Source organism: Oryctolagus cuniculus, chromosome 15, assembly GCF_051225735.1.
Source record: "Oryctolagus cuniculus isolate XC-2025 breed Fujian yellow rabbit chromosome 15, ASM5122573v1, whole genome shotgun sequence".
Classification (NCBI taxonomy): domain Eukaryota; kingdom Metazoa; phylum Chordata; class Mammalia; order Lagomorpha; family Leporidae; genus Oryctolagus; species Oryctolagus cuniculus.
The window spans coordinates 87459088-87483416 of record NC_142881.1 but is presented as its reverse complement, the minus strand read 5'-3'; the positions used below and the strand labels follow the sequence as shown (position 1 = coordinate 87483416).

The 24329-nt window shown below is 46.9% G+C and overlaps 2 protein-coding genes across 14 annotated transcripts in view; both read right to left on the bottom strand.

Moving 5' to 3' along the window:
• Positions 1-15656, bottom strand: part of ZFAND4 (zinc finger AN1-type containing 4) — a 70132-nt gene extending 54476 nt beyond the window's left edge. For 6 of the 9 annotated variants that reach the window (XR_016221840.1, XM_089314187.1, XM_008269856.4 and 3 more), the window contains exons 1-2: positions 15549-15656; positions 5333-5633 (exon numbers count right to left, since the gene is read on the bottom strand). Coding sequence is in view for 6 of the 9 variants with exons in the window: in XM_089314187.1 (XP_089170313.1) it covers positions 5333-5594 (262 nt within the window). In the remaining 3 variants the exon portion in view is untranslated. Of the gene's footprint in view, positions 1-5332; positions 5634-15270 lie in introns of all 9 variants that reach the window. The other 3 variants (XM_070058121.2, XM_089314185.1, XM_070058122.2) reach the window with 3 other exon arrangements.
• A 1502-nt stretch (positions 15657-17158) lies between these two features.
• Positions 17159-24329, bottom strand: part of LOC100343496 (WASH complex subunit 2A) — a 58191-nt gene continuing 51020 nt past the window's right edge. For 3 of the 5 annotated variants that reach the window (XM_008269865.5, XM_008269867.5, XM_051823718.3), the window contains 4 exons: positions 23694-23906; positions 20834-21442; positions 19019-19196; positions 17159-17482 (listed from right to left, as the gene is read on the bottom strand). In XM_008269865.5, coding sequence (XP_008268087.1) covers positions 17343-17482; positions 19019-19196; positions 20834-21442; positions 23694-23906 — 1140 coding nt within the window. In that variant the 3' untranslated portion in view covers positions 17159-17342. Of the gene's footprint in view, positions 17483-19018; positions 19197-20833; positions 21443-23693; positions 23907-24255; positions 24319-24329 lie in introns of all 5 variants that reach the window. The other 2 variants (XM_008269863.5, XM_008269864.5) reach the window with 1 other exon arrangement.

Below are 24329 nucleotides of genomic sequence, written 5' to 3'. Positions count from 1 at the left end.
AAAAATGGGCTTTACTGTAAATATTATAGGAGCCGGTGCTGTGGCCTAGTGGGCTAAGCTTCTGCTTGCAGCACCAGCATCCCATATGGGTGCCAGTTCCTGTCCCACCTGCTCCTCTTCAGATCCAGCTCTCTGCTATGGCCTGGGAATGCAGCAAAAGATGGTCCAAGTGCTTGGGCCCCTGCACCAATGCGGGAGACCCAGGAGAAGCTCCTGGCTTCAGATCAGCCTCGCTCTAGCCACTGTGGCCATTTAGGGAGTGAACCAGTGAATATTGTTCATCCATGAAAAAGAATGACATACATACCACCATATGATACACCTGGAAGACACTATGCCAAGTGAAAGAAGCCAGACACAAAAGGCCACATCTTGCATGAATTCTCATGCTCACTGTATCACTATTTACAATAACCACCATACGTAGTCAACCCCGGTGTGTATGGATGAAGAAATGAATAAAAATAAATGTGGTGTCTATACACAATGGACTACGACTCAGCCATCAAAAAGAATAAAATCCTGCCATTCATGGCAACATGGATGAGCACAGACGACACTGGGAAATAAGGAAGGCACAGAAAGATAAATACTGCATGCTCTTGACAAAACAGGATGACCTCATGGAAGAAGAGAGCACACTACTGATGACCACAGGTTTGGAAAGGGAGAGTGGAAGGGAGAAGGAGAGAAAATGGCTCGCGAGGTCAGGAGTGCAGCTGGGCAGGAGGAATAATTTCTAATGTTCTATAGCACAGCAGGGTAGTGGATAGAAAACAACTAATCATACACTTCAAAACAGCCAGCAGAGAGGATTTTGAATGTTTTCAACACAAAGAAATGGTAAAGGTTTGAAGGGCGTGCTAGTACCTGTGATTTTATCATAATATAGTATACATAAATACTGAAATATCACAAGGTACCCCACAAATAAGTACAATTATATGTCAATTAAAATCAAAAGACAGCTGTGTACATGTAACACTGTGCTACATGAAGGGAAGAAGTTAGTTTACTATGAAAAGAGAAAATGAATTAAACAAGTGGTATAAAGTAAAGATTTACTTTTCGCTCATGTTACGCATCCATCCCTGTTGGCAGGGTCACCCAGGGACTTGTCACCAAGCCTATGAATCATGTTCTCACTCATAGCCCACTGGCCAACACTAATAATGTGGCCCCACTGCTTAAAAAGGAAAACAATCCTACCCCAGGCATGGAAGAGAAAAGAAATCTCTATCATGGGGCATTAATGCCACAGACTAGAAGCCAAAGGACTACACTTCATGGAATCCACTGCCCTGACAGTAAAGAATCAACTGACAACAATCCCTTATACTTCTTGGCACATTTTTCTTTCCAAACCTCACTGCATTATTTTTTCTTATCTTCTGGGCTATGTACTCTGCACACTACTGCTCAACAGAATTTTTTTAATTAATTAATTTATTTGAGAGGCTCTATTACAAAGAGAGACAGAAAGACAGAGAGAGGTCTTCCATCCACTGATTCACTCCCCAGATGGCCACAATGATCTGAAGCCAGGAGCCAGGAGCCTCTACTGGGTCTCCCACGTGGGTACTGGGGCTCAAGCACTTGAGCCATCCTCTGCTGCCCTCCCAGAGCATTAGCAGAGAGCTGGATCAGAAGTAGAGCAGCCGGGACATGGACCAATGCCCATACGGGATGCCAGTGCTGCAGGCGGAGGCTTAACTTACTATGCCATAGTGCCAGCCCCACTAGGTAATGTTAAGCTCCACAGAATTTGCATCCTCTGGAAAAGTCAGAGCTAAGTTATGCCTCTTCCCAAGTGTATAGTGCATATATCCTTGGGCACATATGACAATGAACACAGGCATTCTGTGAAGGATTTTTCATGCATTATCTCAATCCTGGTGACAACCCTTTGAATAGGAGCAATCATTAATCCCATTTTAAATAGGGACTATTAAAATAAAGACAGGATAGGTCACTTGTTTAGCCAGTCACCTGAACCCAGGTAGTGTGGCTCTGGCTCCCCTGTCACCTCAAGGCCGCTTCAAGTCTCTTCTTGCAGCCTCATCCTTCCTAACCCAGCGAGCTCCTCCTACCTTTTCCCCCATAAGGCCCTCCATCCTCCTACCCATATTCCCCCAGGCTCTAGTTCTGAACTCAGCAAAAGCTGCTGGCAGAACCAGGTTGCTGAAACATTAAAGCTGAGTGACATCAGCCCTGCCCTCTCTAGCCTAGATCCCTCTGACTTGAAGAATCGCACCCTCCATGTAAGCCCCACATGTCTTCCAGGGGTGCAGGAATGAAGATACCCAGAAAAGGATCCAAATGTATTTTGAATGAAGGCTGCCCCCTTCAAGTACAGAATGATTGCCACTGCCCATAGGCTACAAGAAGTCCAGAGAACAGGAGGGAAGGAAGGGGTGGAGTGAATTAGGATTTATTGGACCACTAGTAGTGGGTGCTGTGGACTGAACGTGTTACCGCAACATTCCTACAATGTAGCCCTGGCCCGAAACAGGATGGTACTTGGAGATGAGGCGTTTGGGAGGCAATCAGGGTTAGATGTGATCATCAGAGCGGGGCCTCATGACGGGATTGGTGTCTCTATAAGAAGAAACACTAGAAAGAGCGTGTGCACACATACACACACACACAACATACACACACAGCCCCACATCCCTCTTCCACGGAAAGATACAAGGAGAATGCAGTGAGAGATTTGCAAGCCAGGAAGAGGAGCCTCCCTGGAACTTGCCATGCTGGTACCCTGATCTTGGACTGCTGGCATCCAGATTGTGAGCAATTAAATATCTTGTTGGGGCCAGTGCTGTGGCTCAGTGGGTTATCGCCCTGGCCTGAAGTGTAGGCGTCCCATAGGGGCACAGGTTTTAGTCCGGCTGCTCCACTTCCCATCCAGCTGTCTGCTGTGGCCTGGGAAAGCAGTAGAAGATGGCCCAACTGCTTGGGCCCCTCACCCACATGGGAAACTTGGAAGAAGCTCCTGGCTCCTGGCTTTGGATCAGCACAGCTCCAGCCATTACAGCCAATTGGGGAGTGAACTATCATATGGAAGACCTCTCTCTCTCTCTGCCTCTCTTTCTCTCTGTGTAACTCTGACTTTCAAATAAGTAAATAAATCTTTAAAAACATATATCTATTGTTGAAGTTTACCACATTTTGTTATGTCAGTCTCAGATTAAGATAGTAGGCATTAAAGACACTTCAAGAAGCTCACAGGAAATCGAATTAAATGATTTTTATTTTGGTGCAAAAAAATTGAAATTCATAAAACATTTTCATTCATAGCTTTCCCATAATATGCATTCCCATGAATTTTTTGAAGATTTTTGTTATGCATGAATTTCAAACATTTTTGCATCAAAATAAACTTACCTTTTAATTCAGTTTTCCATCTGCTAAATTGATTTTCCAATAACTGCGTTTTGGAAATGCTTAAACTGGAATTCAACTATCTAACAACAAAGACACTGTGTTTACTCCAACAATGCCTCTTCCTACAGAGGAGGAGGAGTGTTCCACAGGGCTCTGGTTCTGACTCTGATAGTAACCAAATATTTCCCTTGGAGGAGTGCGTAATTTTTAAGCCTAGATTACCCTCTGACATTAAAAGACCGAAACAGCATGCTTTCTAAAGTGCTTTTGCTGCACAGAGATTATTTTAAATGCATGAGATGGGTGTTTGGTAAGTGGTTAAAGTGCCAGCAGTTAGGATGCCCACATCACATGCATTTTATTATTTTTTAAAAATGTAGGTTTAATTGTGGGGTTTCTTTTTTCTTCATTTTATCTGAAAGGCAGAGACAGATCTTCCATCTGCTGATCCATTCCCCAAATGGCCACCAGAGCCAGGGCTAAGCAGGCTGAAATTCCATCTGGTTCTCCCATGTGGATGGCAGGGATCCAAGTTCTCCCATCACCACCCGCCTATGCATGCTATTTTACATAATGCATGGGCTTGAGGCCGAGGTACACCTGGGAGGCAGCAATAACGGTTCAAGTTGTCAGGTGCCTCTCTCGTGTGCGAGACATGGATTTGGGTCCCAGCTCTTGGCTTCAGCCTGGCCCACCTCAGCTACTTGCAAGCACTGTTGGGTGAATCAGTGGATGGGAGTCTTTCTGTCTGTCTCTGTGTCTTGAAGTAGAAATAAAATTAAGTCTATGAAAGGGGGAAAAGTACAGATATTTAGAACATGAAAAGGTTTTATCTTCATGCTTCCCCCTCCAACCACACACACAAAATCATCACACCGTCAAATAAATAAAAGAGCAGAACAAAGTCAAAATAAACTATTCTCATTCCAGATCTCACCAAAACACTTGAGGGACAAAAGATTTATGTGCCATTACTGGATGTGCTGATGTTGTCACCACACTCAGTTGCCCACTAACTTCCACAGCTCTCCCCAGGGCTAGAGGAATGGCAAATAGTCAGAAGCTCACACACAGGTACCCTTGATCTCACAAAAATCCCAACCTCTTCATCCTCCTACAGTTCTGACCTTAAGCTGGGGGAAGGGCAATCCTAGTTATCTTTATAAGAAGCACGCTTCAGCTGGCTCCATCAGCAAAGTTCCATTTAGTGTTACACAGAACACTTTAATTTTTGAGTCAAAACTAGATTTTGACAATACTACTTCTTTTAGAAATCCACAAGGTACAAAGGAAAAGAAGTCTAATTTTAACACAAAACAACTTGTGGCACTTTTTGCAAATACATAAACTAAAATAGAGATGCTGAACATTGTTCAGTATTCCTGCTACATACTAAGGGAAAATGGAGATGAAGCAGAACATCAGGAGAGTGAACCAAGGGAGAGGGCCCCCATAAGAACCCAGCCATGCTGGTACCTGGTCTTGGACTTACACTATCCAGACTGAGAAAAATAAGCATAACTTCAAATATACATAAACATAAGCCCCCTCAAAAAAACGGTTTTGGAAAATTTACACATAAAAAAAAAGAATTTCAAAGCAATATAAAATGGAACACATTACTATTCCCCATTAAAAGTCACTGCCATGTAGTAGAATTTGCATATCATCCTGCTGCAAATTATTTTAAAATACTGCATTTCACACCATTAGAATGATGCCAGGGATTTGCTTCAAAAGAACTTTGTGGAAGGGGAGTGGGGAGGGGGAGAAAAGAAACAAGACAGTTCATGAGCGGATGACTGAGCCAAGTGAGGGCTGTTCCATCGGAATATTCTGATGTCACAGATTTTGAGACTTTCTCCACTAAAAAGACTTTTAAAATTATACATTCTTGATGAACAATTTTAAAACTTACATCCTAAAAATAAAGAAAGACGAGTACCTTCCAATCTTTGAATTTTTGCTTTCACAGAAATAATAGCTTCACAGGGTGAAACTCTCAGCTCAAAACATGTTCCGGTCAATGTTTCAATAAAGAGCTCCATGGTATCACAGAAAGGAAGTTTGCAGTAAAATGGTCCCAAGCTATCTTCATTGAAGAATGGGGGCTCTTTCTTATTATCCATTACTTTGAGTTTCCTAATTCCTCTGGAATATGTTGTAGACAACTGTATTCCAGTTCTAGCCGAATCAGCTTTGAACATTGGTTATACAGGTCGTTGTTCATGTTTTGAGCTTTGTACCTAAAAAAAACAAGAATAATTTTTTTAAACAAGGCTATCTGAAAGTCTCATTCTCCCATAAAGATTTTCCAAGTAACTATGGCCCATTTCAGTCTTCCAGATGGACCCACAAGTCACTTTGGCACTCTTACTTATGTCCAATCTTCAACGTTTCACACTTGTCTCTGGAATCACTCTCCCAGCTAGCCTGCAAGATTAAGACTAGGTATAGTTTTGATACTGTAATATATATTACTAAGGTTAAAAACAGTTACTCATCCATGGTGTGTGGCTCTACAGATGTTATCAATGATATTTAAACCAACACATTCAAGCATCAGTTCATTATTGTAAGACTTGCAACAAGTTATACATATCCTTTCCCAAACCATATAAAGCCACTGTACATTTGAATCACACTGCATAAAAGGAATATAAATCACCCTAATGGCATTCTTAAAAAGAGGACTCATTAAATAACTGAAGAGCAGATGGGTTTCCAGAGAATATCTATCATTATAGCATTAAGATGAGGTCGGTAGATGTTAGACAGTCTCTGCTCAGGAACCTGCAATGGCTGACGGGTATAAGAGGCAATCAGAACAAACACAAGGAGTAAGATAAATCCCAAGTGTGGAGTTAGGAGCATAGGAATGACCACATTGATGGAATGCTGTCACTTTATAAAAGGGGATCGTGAACTTAAAATAAAAGACACAACCTTCCTGGACAAGTGGGTAAACCTTTTAAATAGCTTTCTTGAGAAATAATTCATGTCATAAAACTCACTGATTTTTTTTAAGATTTTATTTGTTTACTTGAAAGAGTTACAGAGACGCAGAGAGAAAAAAAGAGGTCTTCTACCTGCTGGTTCACTTCCCAGATGGCCACAATGGCTGAGCTGCACCGAGCTGAAGCTAGGAGCCAGGAGCTTCTTTGGGGTCTCCCACACAGGTGCCGGGTCCCAAGGACTTGGGCCATCTTCTACTGCTTCCCCAGGCCATAGCAGGGAGCTGGATTAGAAGTGGAGCAGCTGGGATTCGAAACAGCACCTATATGGGATTACCCGCTGTGCCACAGCACTGGCCCCCACTGATTATATTTTAGTCAAAAATTCACCAGTTTTGAGTATATTCAGAGTTGTGCAACAGTTGCTCACTTTTAGGACATTTCCATCACTCCAAAAAGAACTCCTTTCACTGCAGCCATCACTCCCCAAATCCCTGTTTCTCCTCCTCAGCCTTAGGCAAACACTAATCTATTTTCTATCTTAATAATTTGCCTATTCCAGGACATTTTCCATAAGTAGAATCATACAAAATAGTCACTTGTGCCTGGCAGTTTATTCATGCTGTAGGGTTTATCTGGACTTCGTTCCCTTTTATTGCTGTTGGCTTTTGTATGGATACAGTTTATGCTGTTTCTCCAGTCATCAGTTGATGGACATTTAGGTTGTTTCCAATATTGGGCTAGTTTGAATAATGCTGTGATGAATATTCATTCTTAAATTTTTTCTTTTCTATTTATATCCAGGAGATTTTCTAGGTGGTAATTTGTTATGTTTGGAAAATTACCAAACTGTTTTCCAAAGTGGTTTGAACCACTTTAAAGTCCACCAACAATGAATTAGGATGCCAATGTTTTCCACACCCTTAATACTTTCTTTTGGCTTAAAGCCAGTCTAGTGGGTGTGAAGTAGTTTCCTCATTGTAGTTATGATTTGCATTCCCTCAAAAGCTATGTTGAAAATCTTTGTTACTATTAGCTATTAACTTTGGAGAAATATCTATTCAGATTTCTTGTCCATTTAATTTTAAAAAATTATTGGGTTACAAATGTATATGTATATATGTGTGTGTGTATATATATTCATATCTAAAACATGTGTGTATATATAGATATACACACACACACATATATATATACACACACATTTTTAGACTCAAATTCTTTATCAGATATGTGTCAAATATCTTTGCTGTTTTGTGAACTACCTTTTAACTTTCTTGATAGTATCTTTTTTTTTTTTTAAGGAGGTGGGTCTTTTTTATTTTTTATTTTTATTTATTTGACAGGTAGAGTTATAGACAGTGAGAGAGAAAGACAGAGAGAAAGGTCTTCCTTCTGTTGGTTCACTGATCCGAAGCCAGGAGCCAGGTGCTTCTCCTGGTCTCCCATGCAGGTGCAGGGCCCAAGCACTTGGGCCATCCTCCACTGCCCTCCAGGGCCACAGCAGAGAGCTGGACTGGAAGAGGAGCAACCAGGACTAGAACCCAGGGCCTATATGGGATGCTGGCGCCACAGGCGGAGCATTAGTCTGGTAAGCCAAGGCGCCAGCCCCTTGATAGTATCTTTTGACACACAAATTTTTAAGTCTGATAACATCAAATTTGGCTAGTTTTTTATTGTTATATTTTAAAAGCTTGCTCTAGTCCAGCATAATAAAGATGTAGTCATATTATTTTCTAAGAATTTTCCAATTTTAAACCAATATTTAGGTCTGTCATTCATTTTGAATTTATTTTATGAATGGTGTAAGGAAGGAGCCCAAGTTTATTCTTTTGTTTGGGGATAACCAGTTATTTGAAAACCAATTGAATGTAAATATGTGGATAATTTCTGGACTTTTCAATTCTACCCCACTGAGCTTATGTGTCTCTCCTTATAACAGTACCACATCGTCTTCATCACTGTAGCTTTGCAGCAAGTTTGAGTCCTACAATTTGTTCCTCTTTCCAGACTGATGGCTGTTAATTGAATTTCCATGATTTTTAGGATTAACTGCCCAATTTTCAAAAATGCCAGATAGGATTTAAAAAAAATTTTTTTTTTTTTTTTTGACAGGCAGAGTGGACAGTGAGAGAGAGAGAGAGAGAGACAGAGAGAAAGGTCTTCCTTTGCCGTTGGTTCACCCTCCAATGGCCGCCGCAGCTGGCGTGCTGCGGCCGGCACACCACACTGATCCGAAGGCAGGAGCCAGGTGCTTATCCTGGTCTCCCATGGGCCATCCTCCACTGCACTCCCTGGCCACAGCAGAGAGCTGGCCTGGAAGAGGGGCAACCAGGACAGAATCCGGCGCCCTGACCGGGACTAGAACCCGGTGTGCCTGCACCGCAAGGCAGAGGATTAGCCTAGTGAGCCGCAGCGCCGGCCCAGATAGGATTTTGACAGGTATTGTATGGAGTCTAAATTTTTTCATATTGTTCTAGTGTATGAAAATATAATAGATTTTTAATATACTGATCTTGTACACTGCAACCATGCCAAACTGTTCGGTTTTGGGTTTTTTTTTTTTTGATGAATTCCTTAGGGTTTTCTATGTACAAGCCTTTTATATAACATCACATCATGTGTACATAATTTTTCTCCCTCTTTTCCAATCTAGATGCCCTTGAGAATTTCTTATTGGCTAACTGTCCTGCTTCGAATGTCTAGTCCAAGGCTGAACAAAGGTGGTGACACTGAACTTCCTGTCTTCTTCCTAACTGTAGGAGGAAAGCATTGAGTCTTTCTCCATTAGGTGTGCTGTCAGCTGTGGTGTTTTCATAGATCATCTTTGCCACACTGAGGAGTTCCTTCATGTTCCTACTTGGTTTAGGTGTTGAGTTTTCTTTTTTTTAACCATGAAGTTTGTCAATTTTATCAAACGCTTTTACTGTCTCTTTGAATTTTTAATTTTCACTTTATTTGAAAAGCAGAAAACAAGACAGACAGAGACAGAAAGAGACATAGATATCATCCATCTGCTGGTTCACTCCCCAGGCCAAAGATGGAATCCAGGAACTCAATCCGAGTCTCCCATAGCAGCAGCAGGGACTCAACTACTTGAGCCATCGTCTGCTTTCCCACAAAGTGCACATTAGCAGGAAGCTGGACTCTGAAGTATGGCCAGGCCAGGATCTGAACCCAGGCACTCCACTACAGCATGCAGATGTTCCAAGTGGCATCTTGACTGCCATGCCAAATGCCCACCCCACCCCCCTTTTCAGTGTGTATTGAAATGATGCAATTTTTGTCTCCTATTAATGATGTATTACATTGACTGATTTGTGTACATTGAATCAACTTTGTGTTTCTGTGATTAAATCCATTTGTATCTGGTGGATGATTCTTTACATGTGCTGCTGGATTTGTTTGGTAGATTTATTTTTTCTTTTGAGGGTTTCTGTGTCTCTAATAATAAAATAACGAAGCATAGTTTCTGTGTTTGGTTTTCGTACCAGGGCAATTCTGGCATCATAGAATGACTTGGGGAAGTGTCCCCTAGCGATGCGCAAATTGTTAAACATATTTCTGGATGATTAACACCTTAGAGTGAGGGAAGGATATAACCATGTAAGCCTAGATGGACAGAAAGTGAACATTATGGAAGTGCAAGAGTCAAAATGGATTATACATTTTTAAATATCTTTTTCTACCAAAGATAAGAAGTTATCTATGAAGTTACTGCAATTTTCAGAGATATATGTTTGAGAGAGCAGTTATTTCTAACAATTATGGTTTTGGTTCATAATCTCCACTCCTTAAGCATAACATTCCACAGGCTTCTGGAATCTGACACACTAACAACACCTGGGACACAGCAGATCCAAAATGAATCGTCTTTCCCACAAACTTTCTTCTTGTCCTGCAGTCCTCACCTTGGTAGAGGATCCTCATTCCCCCAGTCACTTGAGCCAGAAGTCTAGGGATGATTTTGGAATATCCACCACTCGCATGACATCTAGGAGTGACCAATTGTGGCAATATAATTTTAATATTTCTAAAGTCTGCCACTTGTTCCATCCACACCAATTAGGACTTAGTTTCAGGGCATCATTAGCTCTCAAGTGAGAACTATTCACAGTCTAGCCATGATCTTGATTCTCCCTTCTGTTCTTCTCAACTGTCCTCCAGGAAGCCAAGTTAATGTTTTTCTTTTTTTTTAATTTTGCAAATACAGTTCATAAAAACTTGGTTAGGATATCATCTTATCACATCATATAGTAATTATTTTATTCTCAAATATCTGTTTGTGCAGGGGGAAGAGGCACATGAAATTCTAAAAGGATTTTATATTTGACTTCAGAATGTACTGCCCTGAAACCTCAACAATCAACAAACTTAATGAGGTAAATGAGTAGTAGTTAAAAGCACGAAGGCCGGAGCTGTGGCTCACTAGGCTAATCCTCCGCCTTATAGCGCCAGCACACGGGGTTCTAGTCCTAGTCGGGGCGCTGGATTCTGTCCTGGTTGCCCCTCTTCCAGGCCAGCTCTCTGCTGTGGCCCGGGAGGGCAGTGGAGGATGGCCCAAGTCCTTGGGCCCTGCACCCACATGGGAGACCAGGAGAAGCACCTGGCTCCTGGCTTTGGATCAGTGTGATGCGCCGGCCGCAGCGTGCCGGCTACGGCGGCCATTGGAGGGTGAACCAACGGCAAAAGGAAGACCTTTCTCTCTGTCTCTCTCTCTAACTGTCCACTCTGCCTGTAAAAAAAACAAAAACAAAAACAAAAAAAAAAAACAACACACGAATTTTCTTTCCTTCAAGCAGAGTTTATTAAAGCAGTTTTAGGTTCACAGCAAAACTGAGGAGAAAGTACAGGGTTCCCACAAATCCCCGCCCTTGCCTCATTCAGTCTTCTTCTGGAACTTTCTGTACAAGAAATGTACACTTGTCACAACTGATGGATCTACAGGCACACCATCATCACGCAAAGTCCACGGTTTATACTAGGGTTCACTGTTGGTGGTGTACATTCTATGGGTCTGGACAAAGGTATAATGAGACGCATCCCCCATTAGGGCATCATGCAGGTAGCCTATGCTATCATCCACCGCCCTAAATGTCCTCTGCTCCGCTCCCTCCCCAGCCCCGCCCTCTGGCAACCACTCTTCTCACTGTCTCCACAGCTTTGCCTTTCCCAGAACATCAGAGTTGGAATCATACAGTGCGCACTCTCCAGGCCGGCTGCTTCACTTAGCAACAAGCATGTGAGGTTCTTCCATGTCTTTTCACTGCTCGATAGTTAATTTTTTTTTTAAAGATTTGTTTATTTATTTGAAAGTCAGAGTTAAACAGAGAGAGGAGAGGCAGAGAGAGAGAGAGAAGTCCTCCATCCACTGGTCCACTCCCCAGATGGCCGCAATGGTTGGAGCTACGCCGATCCGAAGCCAGGAGCCAGGAGCCAGGAGCTTCCTCCGGGTCTCCCACGCAGGTGCAGGGTCCCAAGGACTTGGGCCATCTTCTACTGCCTTCCCAGGCCATAGCAGAGAGCTGGATCGGAAGAGGAGCAGCCAGGATTCGAACCGGTGCCCTCGATAGTTAATTTCCTCTGGGTGCTGAATGATATTGTTTGTATAGTTTGTCCATTCGCCTACTGAAGTACATGTTGGCCACTTCCAGCTTTTGGCAATCATGAACAAGGCTGTTAGAGTTATCGGCATGCAGATTTTCGTGTTGACATAAACTTTCGACTCATTTGGGCAGATTCCAAGGAGTGCAATTGCTGGTAAGAATGTTCCATTTTCAAAGAAGCTGCCAAACAATCTTCAAAAGTTCTTTATCATCTTGCATTCTGACAAGCAACGAATGAAAATCCCTCTTGTTTGCATTCTTGTCAACACTTAGTGTTGTCAGTGTACAGTTTTGCCACTCTAATAGTCAGACAGATATATCTCACTGTCGCTTCATTACAAAATTTACTTATTTGAGAGACAGAGAACGCACACCCATCTGCTAATTCACTCCCCAAATGCCCACACTGGTTGGGACTGGACCAAGGCTGAAGCAAATGCAATCCAGGTCTCCCATGTTTGTGTCAGGAATCCAATTAATGAGCCACCATCACTGCCTCCCAAAGTTTGTATTAGCAGGAAGCTGAAGTCAGAGCCAGAGCCAGATACTGAACCCAGGTATGGCCAAATGAGGGTACATGGATGTCTTAACCGGCACCTTTTTTAAAAAAATTATTTTTATTTATTTGAAAGGCAGAGTTACAGAGAGGCAGAGAGAGAGAGAGAGAGAGAGAGGGAGGAAGGGAGGGAGAGAGAGAGAGAGAGATCGGTTCACTCCCCAAATGGCCACAATAGCCGAAGCTGTGCTGAACCAAAGCCAGGAGCCTCTTCTGGGTCTCCCACGTGGGTGCAAGGGCTCAAGGACTTGGGCCATCTTCTACTGCTTTCCCAAGCCACAGCAGAGAGCTGGATTGGAAGTGGAGCAGCCGGGACTTGAATCGCCACCCATATAGGATGCTGGCACTGCAGGCGGAGGCTTTTACCTGCTACACCGCAGTGCTGGCCCCTTAACCAGCATCTTGATCACAAGGCCAAACACCCACTCTTTACCACTGCTTTAATTTACATTTCCTTAATGACAAATGATGTGGAACACAGCTATCTTTTAAAAATGCAGAACTGATCCTGTAATTTCTTGGCTGAAGGCCCTGTAATGGCTTCCCATTGTCTACAGAATAAAAATTCAGACCCCTTAGATTCCTCAGATAATGCATCTGATCCACCAGCCCCATTTTGCTTATGGACACAGTTCACCCCATCCTGAAACACTTCTAGGACTTCTCTAACCTCTGCACCTACAGCCCTGGAACACCTCAGCCTCCACGCCCACACATGGCTACCTTTCCGGGACAGCTCAAATATCAACTCTTCCACGAAGCCTTTTATATTCACGTTCTCTTGCATCACTATCTAAATCATATGCTGCAATATCACACTCAATTTCATGTTTTATATGGCTTTCTTTGCACTGCTAAACTGTAAGCTACTCAAGTGGGGGACCACAGGAAGCGAGGGATTACACCTAATTTACTTAGGACTTTGCACACGTTGGTACTCATCAAAAGTTTATTCATGGGAGGGCATGTGACCCAGTTACTGGGTTGCAGCCTGGGACAAGCACACCCCAAATCAGAATGCCTGGCTCAGTCCTGGCTCCTCCACTTCTCTCACTTCCAACTAACTGTGCACCCTGGGAACTGGGCCCCTGCCACTTGGACAGGAGACTCAGACCGAGCTCTGGACTCCTGGCTTTGTCCTGGTCCAGCTCTGGCTGTGGTGGGCACTTGGGGAGTGAACCAGCGGATGGAAGGTCTGTTTCTTTCAAATAAAGTGCAAATAAATTCTAAGATTTTAAATCATTTTTTTAAAAAAGTTTGTTCAATTAAATAACTTATTCTCTCAATTGATCCTCAGAATAAATCTGTGGTACTAGATAAGGTATTACCCTCATTTTAGAGATGAAGAAATATTGGTTGTGCTCCAAAAGTTTATTTGGAATGATGTTTGTTTCCCATGGGGGTCATGTTCTGATCAACTCCAAAAAAGCAGCCCACCGAAGTTTATCCAATTCATAATATACACGCACACACAGGAATATCTGCTGCAGTATGAGTTTTCATACCATTAACAGGAAACATAATTTAATTAGGCCACCTGAACTGAATTATGCAGACTACTAATAGTACTGTGATACTACCTATCAAGATAATCAGTAATAAATACAGCAATACAAAGCACTGTGCTGATAATACTGCCAGCAACAGTGGTAAAAGCCACTACTCTTCAATAAAACTTAAATAAAATGCACCACAGTCAGGTTTGGCTACGCACTCTCTTATCCTAAACAGTGAAATGCCAGTAGGAAAAATGATTCTGTAGGGAGCTCTAACTTGCAGCTCCCTTATCTCCCTATGCAAGGACCACTGCTTTTAGGGCTTCGGCCGACCTGTGGGGTCGGGAAAACATACTTACCCGTGCCCTAGCAAGTTAAGAGTGCGCTGCGGAACTCACAACACTCCCGCCTGCCTAACACAGCAGCAGCTCTAACAACACAAGCTGGATGTCAGGACTGCTGGAATGAGCATCCCAGAAATAAAGGAAGGAGCAGTAGCTGGCACCTGCCCCGAGAGCACTGAGAGACACAGAGGAGAGGGAGTGTGGCCTTCGCCGTCCGGGTCTTCCACAGCCACGCTCTTAAGACAAAACCCAAGCTGGGGCAGAGGAAAGGGTGCCAGACATAGAGGCCTTCCACCCACAATGGGAAGCGCAACAGCAACCCAGGACGGTCACCCCAAGCCGGGTCCCGTCCATGGAGCACTTAGCAACATCCACAAACAACCAAGGCTGGTCCCCTCAACTGACAGCGTTGACCGCTACGCTTCTCCTGCCCTAGAAATCAGTGCAGCAGAGGCCAAAACGAGGCCCCGAAATCTGATGGAGTCAGACCCGGGGATACAGGAGGAGCCAGTGGAAGCCCCAGCGGGCCCAAGACCCTGCGCCAGGACCAAAAGCCGGAACTGTGGGCGGCTCCTCCAGGCGGCCCGGGGTCCTGCTTGGCTAAGCACAGGGCACCCCGTGATGCTGGAGAGGAGAGGGGAAGTGAGGGGATGAAGATTCAAAGACGCCACCGGCCAAGAAAAAGGGGGGAAAATCACACGTCATCAAAAACCACACCCAGGCATCCAAAAACACTTCGCTCAGCTCTCCGGGAAAGCTTCCGAAACGCCAGCCCCGCAAAGCCCGAGAGGAACTTGCAGAGACGGAATCAGGCAGGGGAGCTGGGTCACTGCAGCAGCGGGCGGCCCTGCAAGGGGCAGGTCAGGTTGCCTTTTAAACCCCCCACGGCCCAGACTTGCAGAGCGACGTTCGCCGGCGGGTACCCACATCCTCGCGTTTTCCACGCGCGCTGCGGGGCTGCAGCGGCTCCCATCGCGCCCCGTGTGGCCTCGCCCCGGAGGGCGGGATGGAGGCGCTTGAGTGGCCAGCGCGGCCCCGCCGGGCCGCCGAGACGCACTGGCTACCGTCAGGGTGGACCGAGAGCAGCACGCGTCTCTGCGCGGGGAAGAAAGCCCCAGGGCTCGCCTGGCTCCCGGCGGCCCGCCTCAGCGGCCGGCGGCCCCGGAGGGCCTCCCCATCGCGCCCTCCCGCCCGCGCGCCCTCACCGGCTGTCTGGTCTGCTCGCTTGCCTGCCCTTAGGCCGACCCGGACGCGCGGCCCCGCGAGCGACCTCCGCGGCAGGCACTGACGGGCGGCTCCCGCCCCTTTGTGACACTGCCTACCAATCGCTCGCCGGCGCGCACGTTGCCCTCCAATCAGCGGGGGCGGGAGGCGGGACTTGGCCGCCCGGCGCCGGCGGTTACTCGGGAGCCGGGATCTCCTTGGCGCTCCGGGATGGTTGTCGGTTAGGGAGGCCCGGATGTTGACCCTTTATTACTAGCAACAGTGGACACCCATCTCAGCCCCAGCCATTGTGGCCTTCTGCGGGAGTGAACCAGAGAATGGAAGACCGTTCTTAGTCTCTCTCCCCCTGCCCTCCAACTAAGTAGAGATTAAAAAATAAATTTCAGTGAGGGCACACTTATGGAGACTGGAGTAAAACAGCAGGAACGGGAACGCCCCACTTCCAAACCTCTCAAACACACCAGACTGCTTATTTCCTAGCTCTATTGTCTCCTGAACCCCTACTATCTATCAGTCCTAAGGACTTGCTCTTAACTTATTTGATGAACTCATACTGGGTCAGACCTGGCACTGTGCTTGGGCTCAGAGCAAGAAACTATGCTTGCACACATCTTGGGCTCTGGGCCCCATCCAGTCTCAACTTTTTTTTTTTTTTTTTTAAAGATTTTTGTATTTGAGGAGTTGGTGCTGGGGCCTAGTGGGTAAAGCCACCACCTGTAGTGCCGGCATCCCATATGGGTGTTGGTTCAAGTCCTGACTGCTCCACTTCCAATCCAGCTCTCTGCAATGGCCTAGGAAAGCAGTGGAAGATGGTCCAAGTCCTTGGGCCCCTGCACCCATGTGGGAGACCCAGAAGCTTCTGGCTTCAGATCAGCACAGCTCTGGCCATTGTGGCCATTTAGGAATGAACCAACAGATGTTTCTCTCTCTGCCTCTTCCTTTCCAATACATAAATCAAAAAAGAGATTTATGTATTTGAAAGGCAGAGTTACAGAGAGAGACAGAAACAGAGAGGTCTTTTATCTACTGGTTCACTCCCCAAATGGCTGCAACTGCTGGGGCTAGGCCAGTCCAAAGCCAGGAGTCAGAAGCTTCTTCTAGGTCTCCCATGTAGGTTGCAGGGTCAAAAGCACTTGGGCCATCTTCCACTGCTTTCCCAGACGTATTAGCAGGAAGCTGAATAGGAAGTGGAGCAGCTGGGACTCGAACCAGTGCCCATGTGGGCCGCCTGTGTCACAGGCAGCAGCTTTACCTGCTATGCCACAGCACCAGCCCCAAGTTCTCACAGAACTACAAAACCAGGGACTGTCCAATCTTGCCCCAGAGGGCTGCAGAAGGATCTCCTGGATTCGGTGGAGACCTCCTGACAATGCCAAGCCTCATGAAGCCTCTCATTCTCTGACTAAGCTGGGGCTCCCAACTACATAATGAAGTCTCCAGCTCATCTGTCTGGCATTTGCTGTGACCCGGAGTCCCCACCTAGGAAAGCCACAGATTCCTTTTCTAACATGTCCCAAATCATATCATGGCTCCTGTAAGGTTAATCAAGTCAAAATACAGCTTAAAAAACAAAAGGCCATGAGCCAACCACTGATACATATTATTTTTATTTGTGGTAGTAAGCCTAATTAAAATCAGTGCAGAGAACATTAAGTACATTGAGTCAATTGCTACAACATTTGCTTTTTGCAATGCAGTTAGGACAACGAGCATGTAAGACAGCATCGCTAACTCGAGGTGTAGCTTAGGGGAGAGCTGTGGGTATCCTGTGTGCTCTACGGGCCCCCAAGTGCGTTCAGAGGGTCATCAAACAAGTTCGACGCCTTGTGTTCGGATCTCGGTTCAGGCGCTGCCTCAGCAGGTCGGCTTTTGGGTTTGCTTGTCTTAGCCTGGATGCCGGAGGAGAAGATATCATCTTTAAAAAGAAAAGAAAAAGACCTGCTGAATGGGCAAGAAAGCCAGGTCCACACACACCACCCAAGACCCAATTCTGGTAACGGTACAGGTACCAGAAAACACTTTACTAAAGTCAAACTGCTCAGAGTCTTATCCTGGTTTGGGCACCAAATTAATTTTATTATCATGTTCAAGTCACAGGTAATCTTTGAGCAAATCTTCTCAGCTATGAAAGTGTGTGTATGTGCATGTATGAGAGAAAAAAAGGGGAGAGGGACAGCCCAGGACCTCACCATCTGGGACACCAGACTTCTACAATGGCACTTCAAAAAGTTCATGGGAAAATGGAACTAAAAGATGAGTTTACACTGATGCAAAACCTTCTGTTTTTCATAACAGAATTTCCATAACAACTTTTTGAGGATATTCTTATACAATCTTTTCACTCTGGACTTTAAAAGAGAAGGGCAATAAAAACACACACAGGGAAATGCAGTATCAGACTCCCCTCTTTTAGAACAAGTGCATCAGTTCAACACATCACAGTGTTTGTCTGTGATGATATTTGCATCTTGTGTTTCACTGCCTGGAACGCTGGCTTTGCTCAGCCATCTTGCCCTCCAGGCTTCTATCCTTGGGAGACTGCAGCGTGTGTACATACAGGAATGTGTCTCAGGGCATCCTCTGCAGCAGAGAAAACTCAGAAACAGTGCAGTCCCCTTCGGTGGGCTAACGGCTGAATACAGAGCAACAGCGCACAACACTAAAGAACAAGGACATGGATCTCCGTGTACTGACATGGAAAAACAAGCAGCAACTGAAAGCATCAGCCAACAGAATGTCCTTATTTTTGGAAAAGGTGGATCTACACCTATACATATCCAAACATATTAATGTCACTACATCTGAGGGCTACACACCCACTGTCAGTATCAGTCACATCCACGGACTGTCATTTTCTTTTCTCCATTGTATGAATCTGCCACAGCAAGCATGTCTTACATCTCCATAATACCAGAAATGGAAGAAGTCATCCCTGCACCATGTGCTGGAAAGCAGGTGGGGACCGAGCACAAGGCTTGCAGGGGAACAGACCCTAGGTAGCTCTGCGGCACCAGCTGCCTTGAGTCACCCCCAAGTTGGTCCTGCTCTCCTCCTGCACCCACTTCATGCTTTGCAGACACAACTCTGACTCAAGCAACTGCGTGGGCTCTGAGGCACCAGTCACCTGAACTGCTCTAGCATGCGGGGTGACTGCCCATCAGTCCCCTGCTATCACAGTGCACTAGGATAAAAGTTAAGTTACACCCGACGGTCAGATTCTGGGCACCTTCCATGTTCCTTGATGGTCATCGCAGCAGGAAGCTGCTTCACCAAAACGAAGATTCCACGTGCTTACTCATCCCCACCCTAACTCAAGATGACACGGCAAAGCAGAAGGAAACCAGCCCAGGAAACATTTTCCAGGAAACGACCAGGATGAAGGCAGCAGGAGAAATACCCAGGGACTGGAGGCTACCATTTCTCTAGGCCAAGCGTAGAAGACCACACGTACCCATGTCGTCGTCAAATATAGACTTAGCTTCCACTTTCTTTCTGGACTTTTCTTTCGGTTTCACAGTTAGGTCAGCAAAGATATCAATGTTATCATCAAACAAGTTGGATTCCAACGTTCGCTCCTTCTCTCTTGTTTTTTGTAAGGGTTTAATTGCTTCTGTAGCAAATATATCATCCTTAGTAAGTCAAAAAAGAAAAAGAAAAACTTATTTCAAGTCATGCTTACACTGAAACACTTCAGCAAGCTGCACATGTGTCTGGGAACGGCCAGGCAGCCTATGCGCTGCCTGGGACACACCGGTCTGCCTGCCCGGCCTTGCACTTCTCATGCTTCTGCTCCCAGCTCAAACGCCCGCTCCACACTGCAGCTCTTCCACCAGGCCCACTGAAGGACGTCCTCCCACTCCCAGCTACTGCTCTGCCCTGGGTAGTTTTCTTCATGGTACGCAGTGCTATTTGAAAACACCTCCATTAGCTGTTGCCGGTTCTGTATGATCCCCCTCCCTGAGGGCTGTGGGGAGCACCTGTCCCAGTACACCCCATGCCCTCAGGACCCAGGTGCCCAGTCAGCATTCTCCCTGCAAACACCCCAGACACCTTGACCACCTGCACAGTCAGTAGCCCCAGCCAGACCTGTGTCCCCAGAACCAGAGGTCTAATCTCAGGCTAGACCAAGAGGGCTCACAAGAGGATTTCAAAACGTTCACTGAAAAATACATGGTCTGAAAATTCTTAATTTTTTTTTTTTTAACAGGCAGAGTGGACAGTGAGAGAGAGAGAGAGAGAGAGAGAAAGGTCTTCCTTTGCCATTGGTTCACCCTCCAATGGCCGCCGTGGCTGGTGCACTGCGGCCGGCGCACCGCACTGATCCGATGGCAGGAGCCAGGTGCTTATCCTGGTCTCCCAGGGGGTGCAGGGCCCAAGCACTTGGGCCATCCTCCACTGCACTCCCGGGCCATAGCAGAGAGCTGGCCTGGAAGAGGGGCAACTGGGACAGAATCCAGCACCCTGACCGGGACTAGAACCCAGTGTGCCAGCGCCGCTAGGTGGAGGATTAGCCTATCGAGCCGTGGCGCCAGCTGAAAATTCTTAAATTTTTAAGATTTATTTTTTTATTGGTTTGAAAGGCAGAGGAGTGGGGGTGGGGGTGGGGGACAGAGGGAGAGAAGAGAGACAGAGGAGAGAAAGAGAATTTTCCATCCACTGGTTGACTCCCCAAATGGCTGCAATGGCTGGGGCTGTGCCAGGTAGAAGCCAAGAGCCAGGAGCTTCATCTGGATCTCCCACGTGGGTGCAGGGGCTCAAGGACTTGGGCCATCCTCTGCTGCTTTCCCAGGCACATTAGCAGGGAGCTGGATGGGAAGTGGAGCAGCCAGGACTTGAACTGGTGCCCATATGAGATGCCAGCATCGCAGGCAGCAGCTTAACCCACTGTGCCACAGGACTAGCCCCTCAATTTTTTTTTATACCAAAACGAGTATCATTTAATTTCATTTTCCATGGACCTTCTTAGGTCCCTTCCTCTGTGTCAGGGTGGCATAGGGATCCTGAGCTCAGCATCACACTATGAAAGTGAAAACACACAACGGTTAACAATCAAGACTTGTTGTCAACAACTATGCCAAGAACCACTGCTACAGGCAAGAAAACACTCAGAGTAAGCTTCAGGCTTATTCAAAAGAGAACATATCTGTAAGCAAAAAAAACACCGGGCATGTATGAGACCAGCTTAAGGTAATCTGTGGCTCCAATGAGCCATTAAGGTATTTTCCTCAACACAGAACCAGCACAAAAACACGCTGTGTACTCTTACCTCAAAAATATCCTGTGTTCTTGACAGGACGTCCTGAGGACTGCTGGATTTTGACTCATTCTTCTTGCCTTTCTGGTCCGCAAAGAGGTCGTGCTCATCTTCCAGGAGAGGAAAGGGACTGGCTTTCTTCGCTGGTTTGGACTTCACGGGCTGGAAGAGATCGTCATCGCTGCTGGCGTCCCCCGGAGCAGGAAACAGGGAGCCCTTGGCCTTCCCTGCCCCTGGCAGGTGGCCTGTGCTCTCTGCGGCTTTGGCCTTGGCCCGTGTTCTCTCCATGGACTGAGATCCAGCGCCCTTGGAAAAGATGTCTCCAGAATCAAAGAGGTCAGGCTCGCCGCTGGGCTGACCCAGAGACTTCCCAAAGGGGCTTCTGTCCACTCCAGGCCTGGGGCCGCCTTCCCAAGGTAGAGAGGCAGCAGCCATGGCTTCGGCAGAGCCATCTGCTCTGGGCTGTGGCTGCCAGCTACTGGGTGAGACGGCACCATCTGCCAGGTGTGCAGCAGGTCCTCTGGGGCCACTCGTGACCTCGGTCTCACTGGACTCCTGGGCAGCCAGTCGCCTGGCCGCACGCGTCTGCGGCCTGCGCTTCCCTCTCACTTTGACCCGGCCCTGCAATGGCAAAAACCCACATGATCATGTGGTAGTGACAGGAAGTGTTCAGAGCTAACGTAGCAAGGAACTGGCAACCCAGGTGTTACAGGGTTAGCTGTCTACTTCGATCAACATACTACCTAAAGCAAAGAAGAGGTTAATTTTTCCAAACTTTCACAGAAGGAATTTAGTAGCTCTCTGTACTCCAAGATTAAGCCTTTCTTAATTCTTGAGTCTCCTTTTATTTATTTATTTTTGTTTGTTTTTCAAGGGCAATTTTAGGTCAGTTTGACACAAAAGGCTGGTGCTCTGTGTCCCACAACTCTCCCTGGTACCTACTCTTTCCTTGCTTTATTTTTTTCTTTTTTGAAATATTTATTTAAATGAAGAACAGAGAGAGAGAGAGAGAGAGGAAGAGACACAAAGAGAGATCTTCCATCTGCTGGTTCACTTTCCAAATGGCCACAATGGCCAGGCCTGGGCCAGGCCAAAGCCAGAAGCCTGGAACTGCATCCAGGACCCCAGTGTGCATGCAGGGGTCCAGGTATTCTTGGGCCATTTTCTGCTGCTTTCCCAGGCACATTAGCAAGGAGCTGGGTTGGAAGCAGAGCAGCCAGGACGTGAAACAGCACTTGCACATGTAAGATGCTAGGCAATGGCTTCACCTGCTGTGCCATCATGCTGGTCCCTCTTTCCTCACTTTAAATGTGGGTATTCAGGCCGGCGCCGCGGCTCACTAGGCTAATCCTCCGCCTAGCGGCGCCGGCACACCGGGTTCTAGTCCCGGTCGGGGCGCCGGATTCTGTCCCGGTTGCCCCTCTTCCAGGCCAGCCCTCTGCTGTGGCCCGGGAGTGCAGTGGAGGATGGCCCAGGTGCTTGGGCCCTGCACCCCCTGGGAGACCAGGAAAAGCACCTGGCTCCTGGCTCCTGCCATCGGATCGGTGCGGTGCGCCGGCCGCAGCGCGCCGGCCGCGGCGGCCATTGGAGGGTGAACCAACGGCAAAGGAAGACCTTTCTCTCTGTCTCTCTCTCTCACTGTCCACTCTGCCTGTCAAAAAAAAAAAAAAAAAAAAAAAAAAAAAAAAAAAGTGGGTATTCTTCCAAACAAGACAGACTCAGGAGGGTGCTGGTACTAACCTGAATCAGGGGCTAGTGTAAATGCAGGCTGCAGGGGCAGGGAGACACCAGACACCAAAGAACGTGGCTTAGAGATCAGATTCGTTAGCATGGCCTCAAAGCATGACTCACTCAACCGCGACATGCGGTATTTGTGATATTATTCCAAAACACATCATCCGGCAGCTTTTCAGAAGGCACAACCCACTCTGGGCAAATTGCTCTGCTATGTTGATTTACTTCAAGAAAATCTCCTAAGTAACTGGAGGAAGCAGCCATTTTAAACATCACAAAAACAAAACAACAGAAACTGTAACAAAAGGGAGGATGTTTCATTTTTGCACAGGAAAAACAAGTTTTGAAACAAGAGAGTTTGGAAACTCTCTTCTCTCCAGAGAAGGGAGACTAGACCAGAAAAACGAAAACTAGAAAGAAAGGAAAACCTTGGTGCAGAGTCCATCAAAGAGATTCTCCATGAGGTCTCGGAGAAGAGGGCCCACGGTACAGGCGCAGGAGGGGAAAGGGCACTGAGGCAGGGATAGGCTTTCTAGGCTGTCAGCAGCACAGGGTGTATGTGTTCAGGGGTGGGCCTGGGGGGCCTGGAGTTCAGACTGTCCACGGGAGGTGACTCATGGGCAAGCAGGAGGCCTGGGTTGCCACCAGCTCTACCAAACCTAAGTGCTGGAATGTTCTCCAGGCAGTGAGGGGCCAGCAGGGGAAGAAATGCAGGCAGGATTGGGAAGGCAGAGGGAATCAAGACGGGCAGGAAGAAGCTAGAGAGAGGCGGCTGCACCTCTTTCAAGTGTGGGACTGGGGTTGGGGGCTGTGTGAAGCTGATGGACTAAAATGTGACACCTACGGGGCCAAGCGTTCAGCTGCTGCCTCCAATGCTGGCAACTCACATGGAAGCACCCGTTCAAGTCTCAGCTGTTCTGTTTCTCCACTTCCTGCTCCTACAGCTGGCACCTGCCACCACAGAGGAGACCCAGATGGAGGTGCAGGCTCCTGGCTTGGCCCAGTCCTAGCTGTTGTGGTCATGTGGGGAGTGAATCAGCAGATGGAAGACCTGTGCCTCTTTTTTTCAAAAAAAAATCTTTAAAAGAAGAAAAAGCAGCGCACAAACTGTTTTATGCACACAAAGATAGGCCCTCACCTTGTTGGCACTGTGTAAGGTGTCTGCCTGGGCTGGGAAGTCGAAACTCACGCCGGCCTCCCCGCTCCCAGCAAGGGGGGACGCACTTCCCAGAGCACGGCTCCTTCCGGCTTCAGGCGATGGGAAGGCCAGTTCTGGCGAGATGGACTTCCCTGCTGGGGGCTGGGGTGCCGCTGCAGGCAGCAAGGCAGCGGGGTTAACTGCTAGATGTGCCTGGAGAAGCAAAACACCAACTCTGTACGCGCCCTCCAACAGCAGCTTGCCACCCAGGCTGCTACACGGCAGTGCACACGACACGTAACATGGAGAAGAGCGACGCAGGGAAAGTCGCCTGATCCGAATCTCGGAACCAGGACAGAAGTCCACAGCCCTGAGCCCAGAGAAGACGTGAAAAGCACAGAGCGTAAGCAGTGATGATGAGGTGGAGTGCAGAGCAGGGGGTGGAGGTGGGGCGCAGAGAGGAGAGAGAATGCATAGCGGCAAGCTAACAAGAGCAAAAATCCCAGCGTGTCCACAGATGCCACAGGGCGGGCAGTGAAGACTCCAGCCGGGCCATAGTTACTTGTAGTTTCCCGATGCGAGTGGATGGCTCTTTGGGTTTAAATGGAGCGAGACCTGACGAGTCCTGTGTGAGAT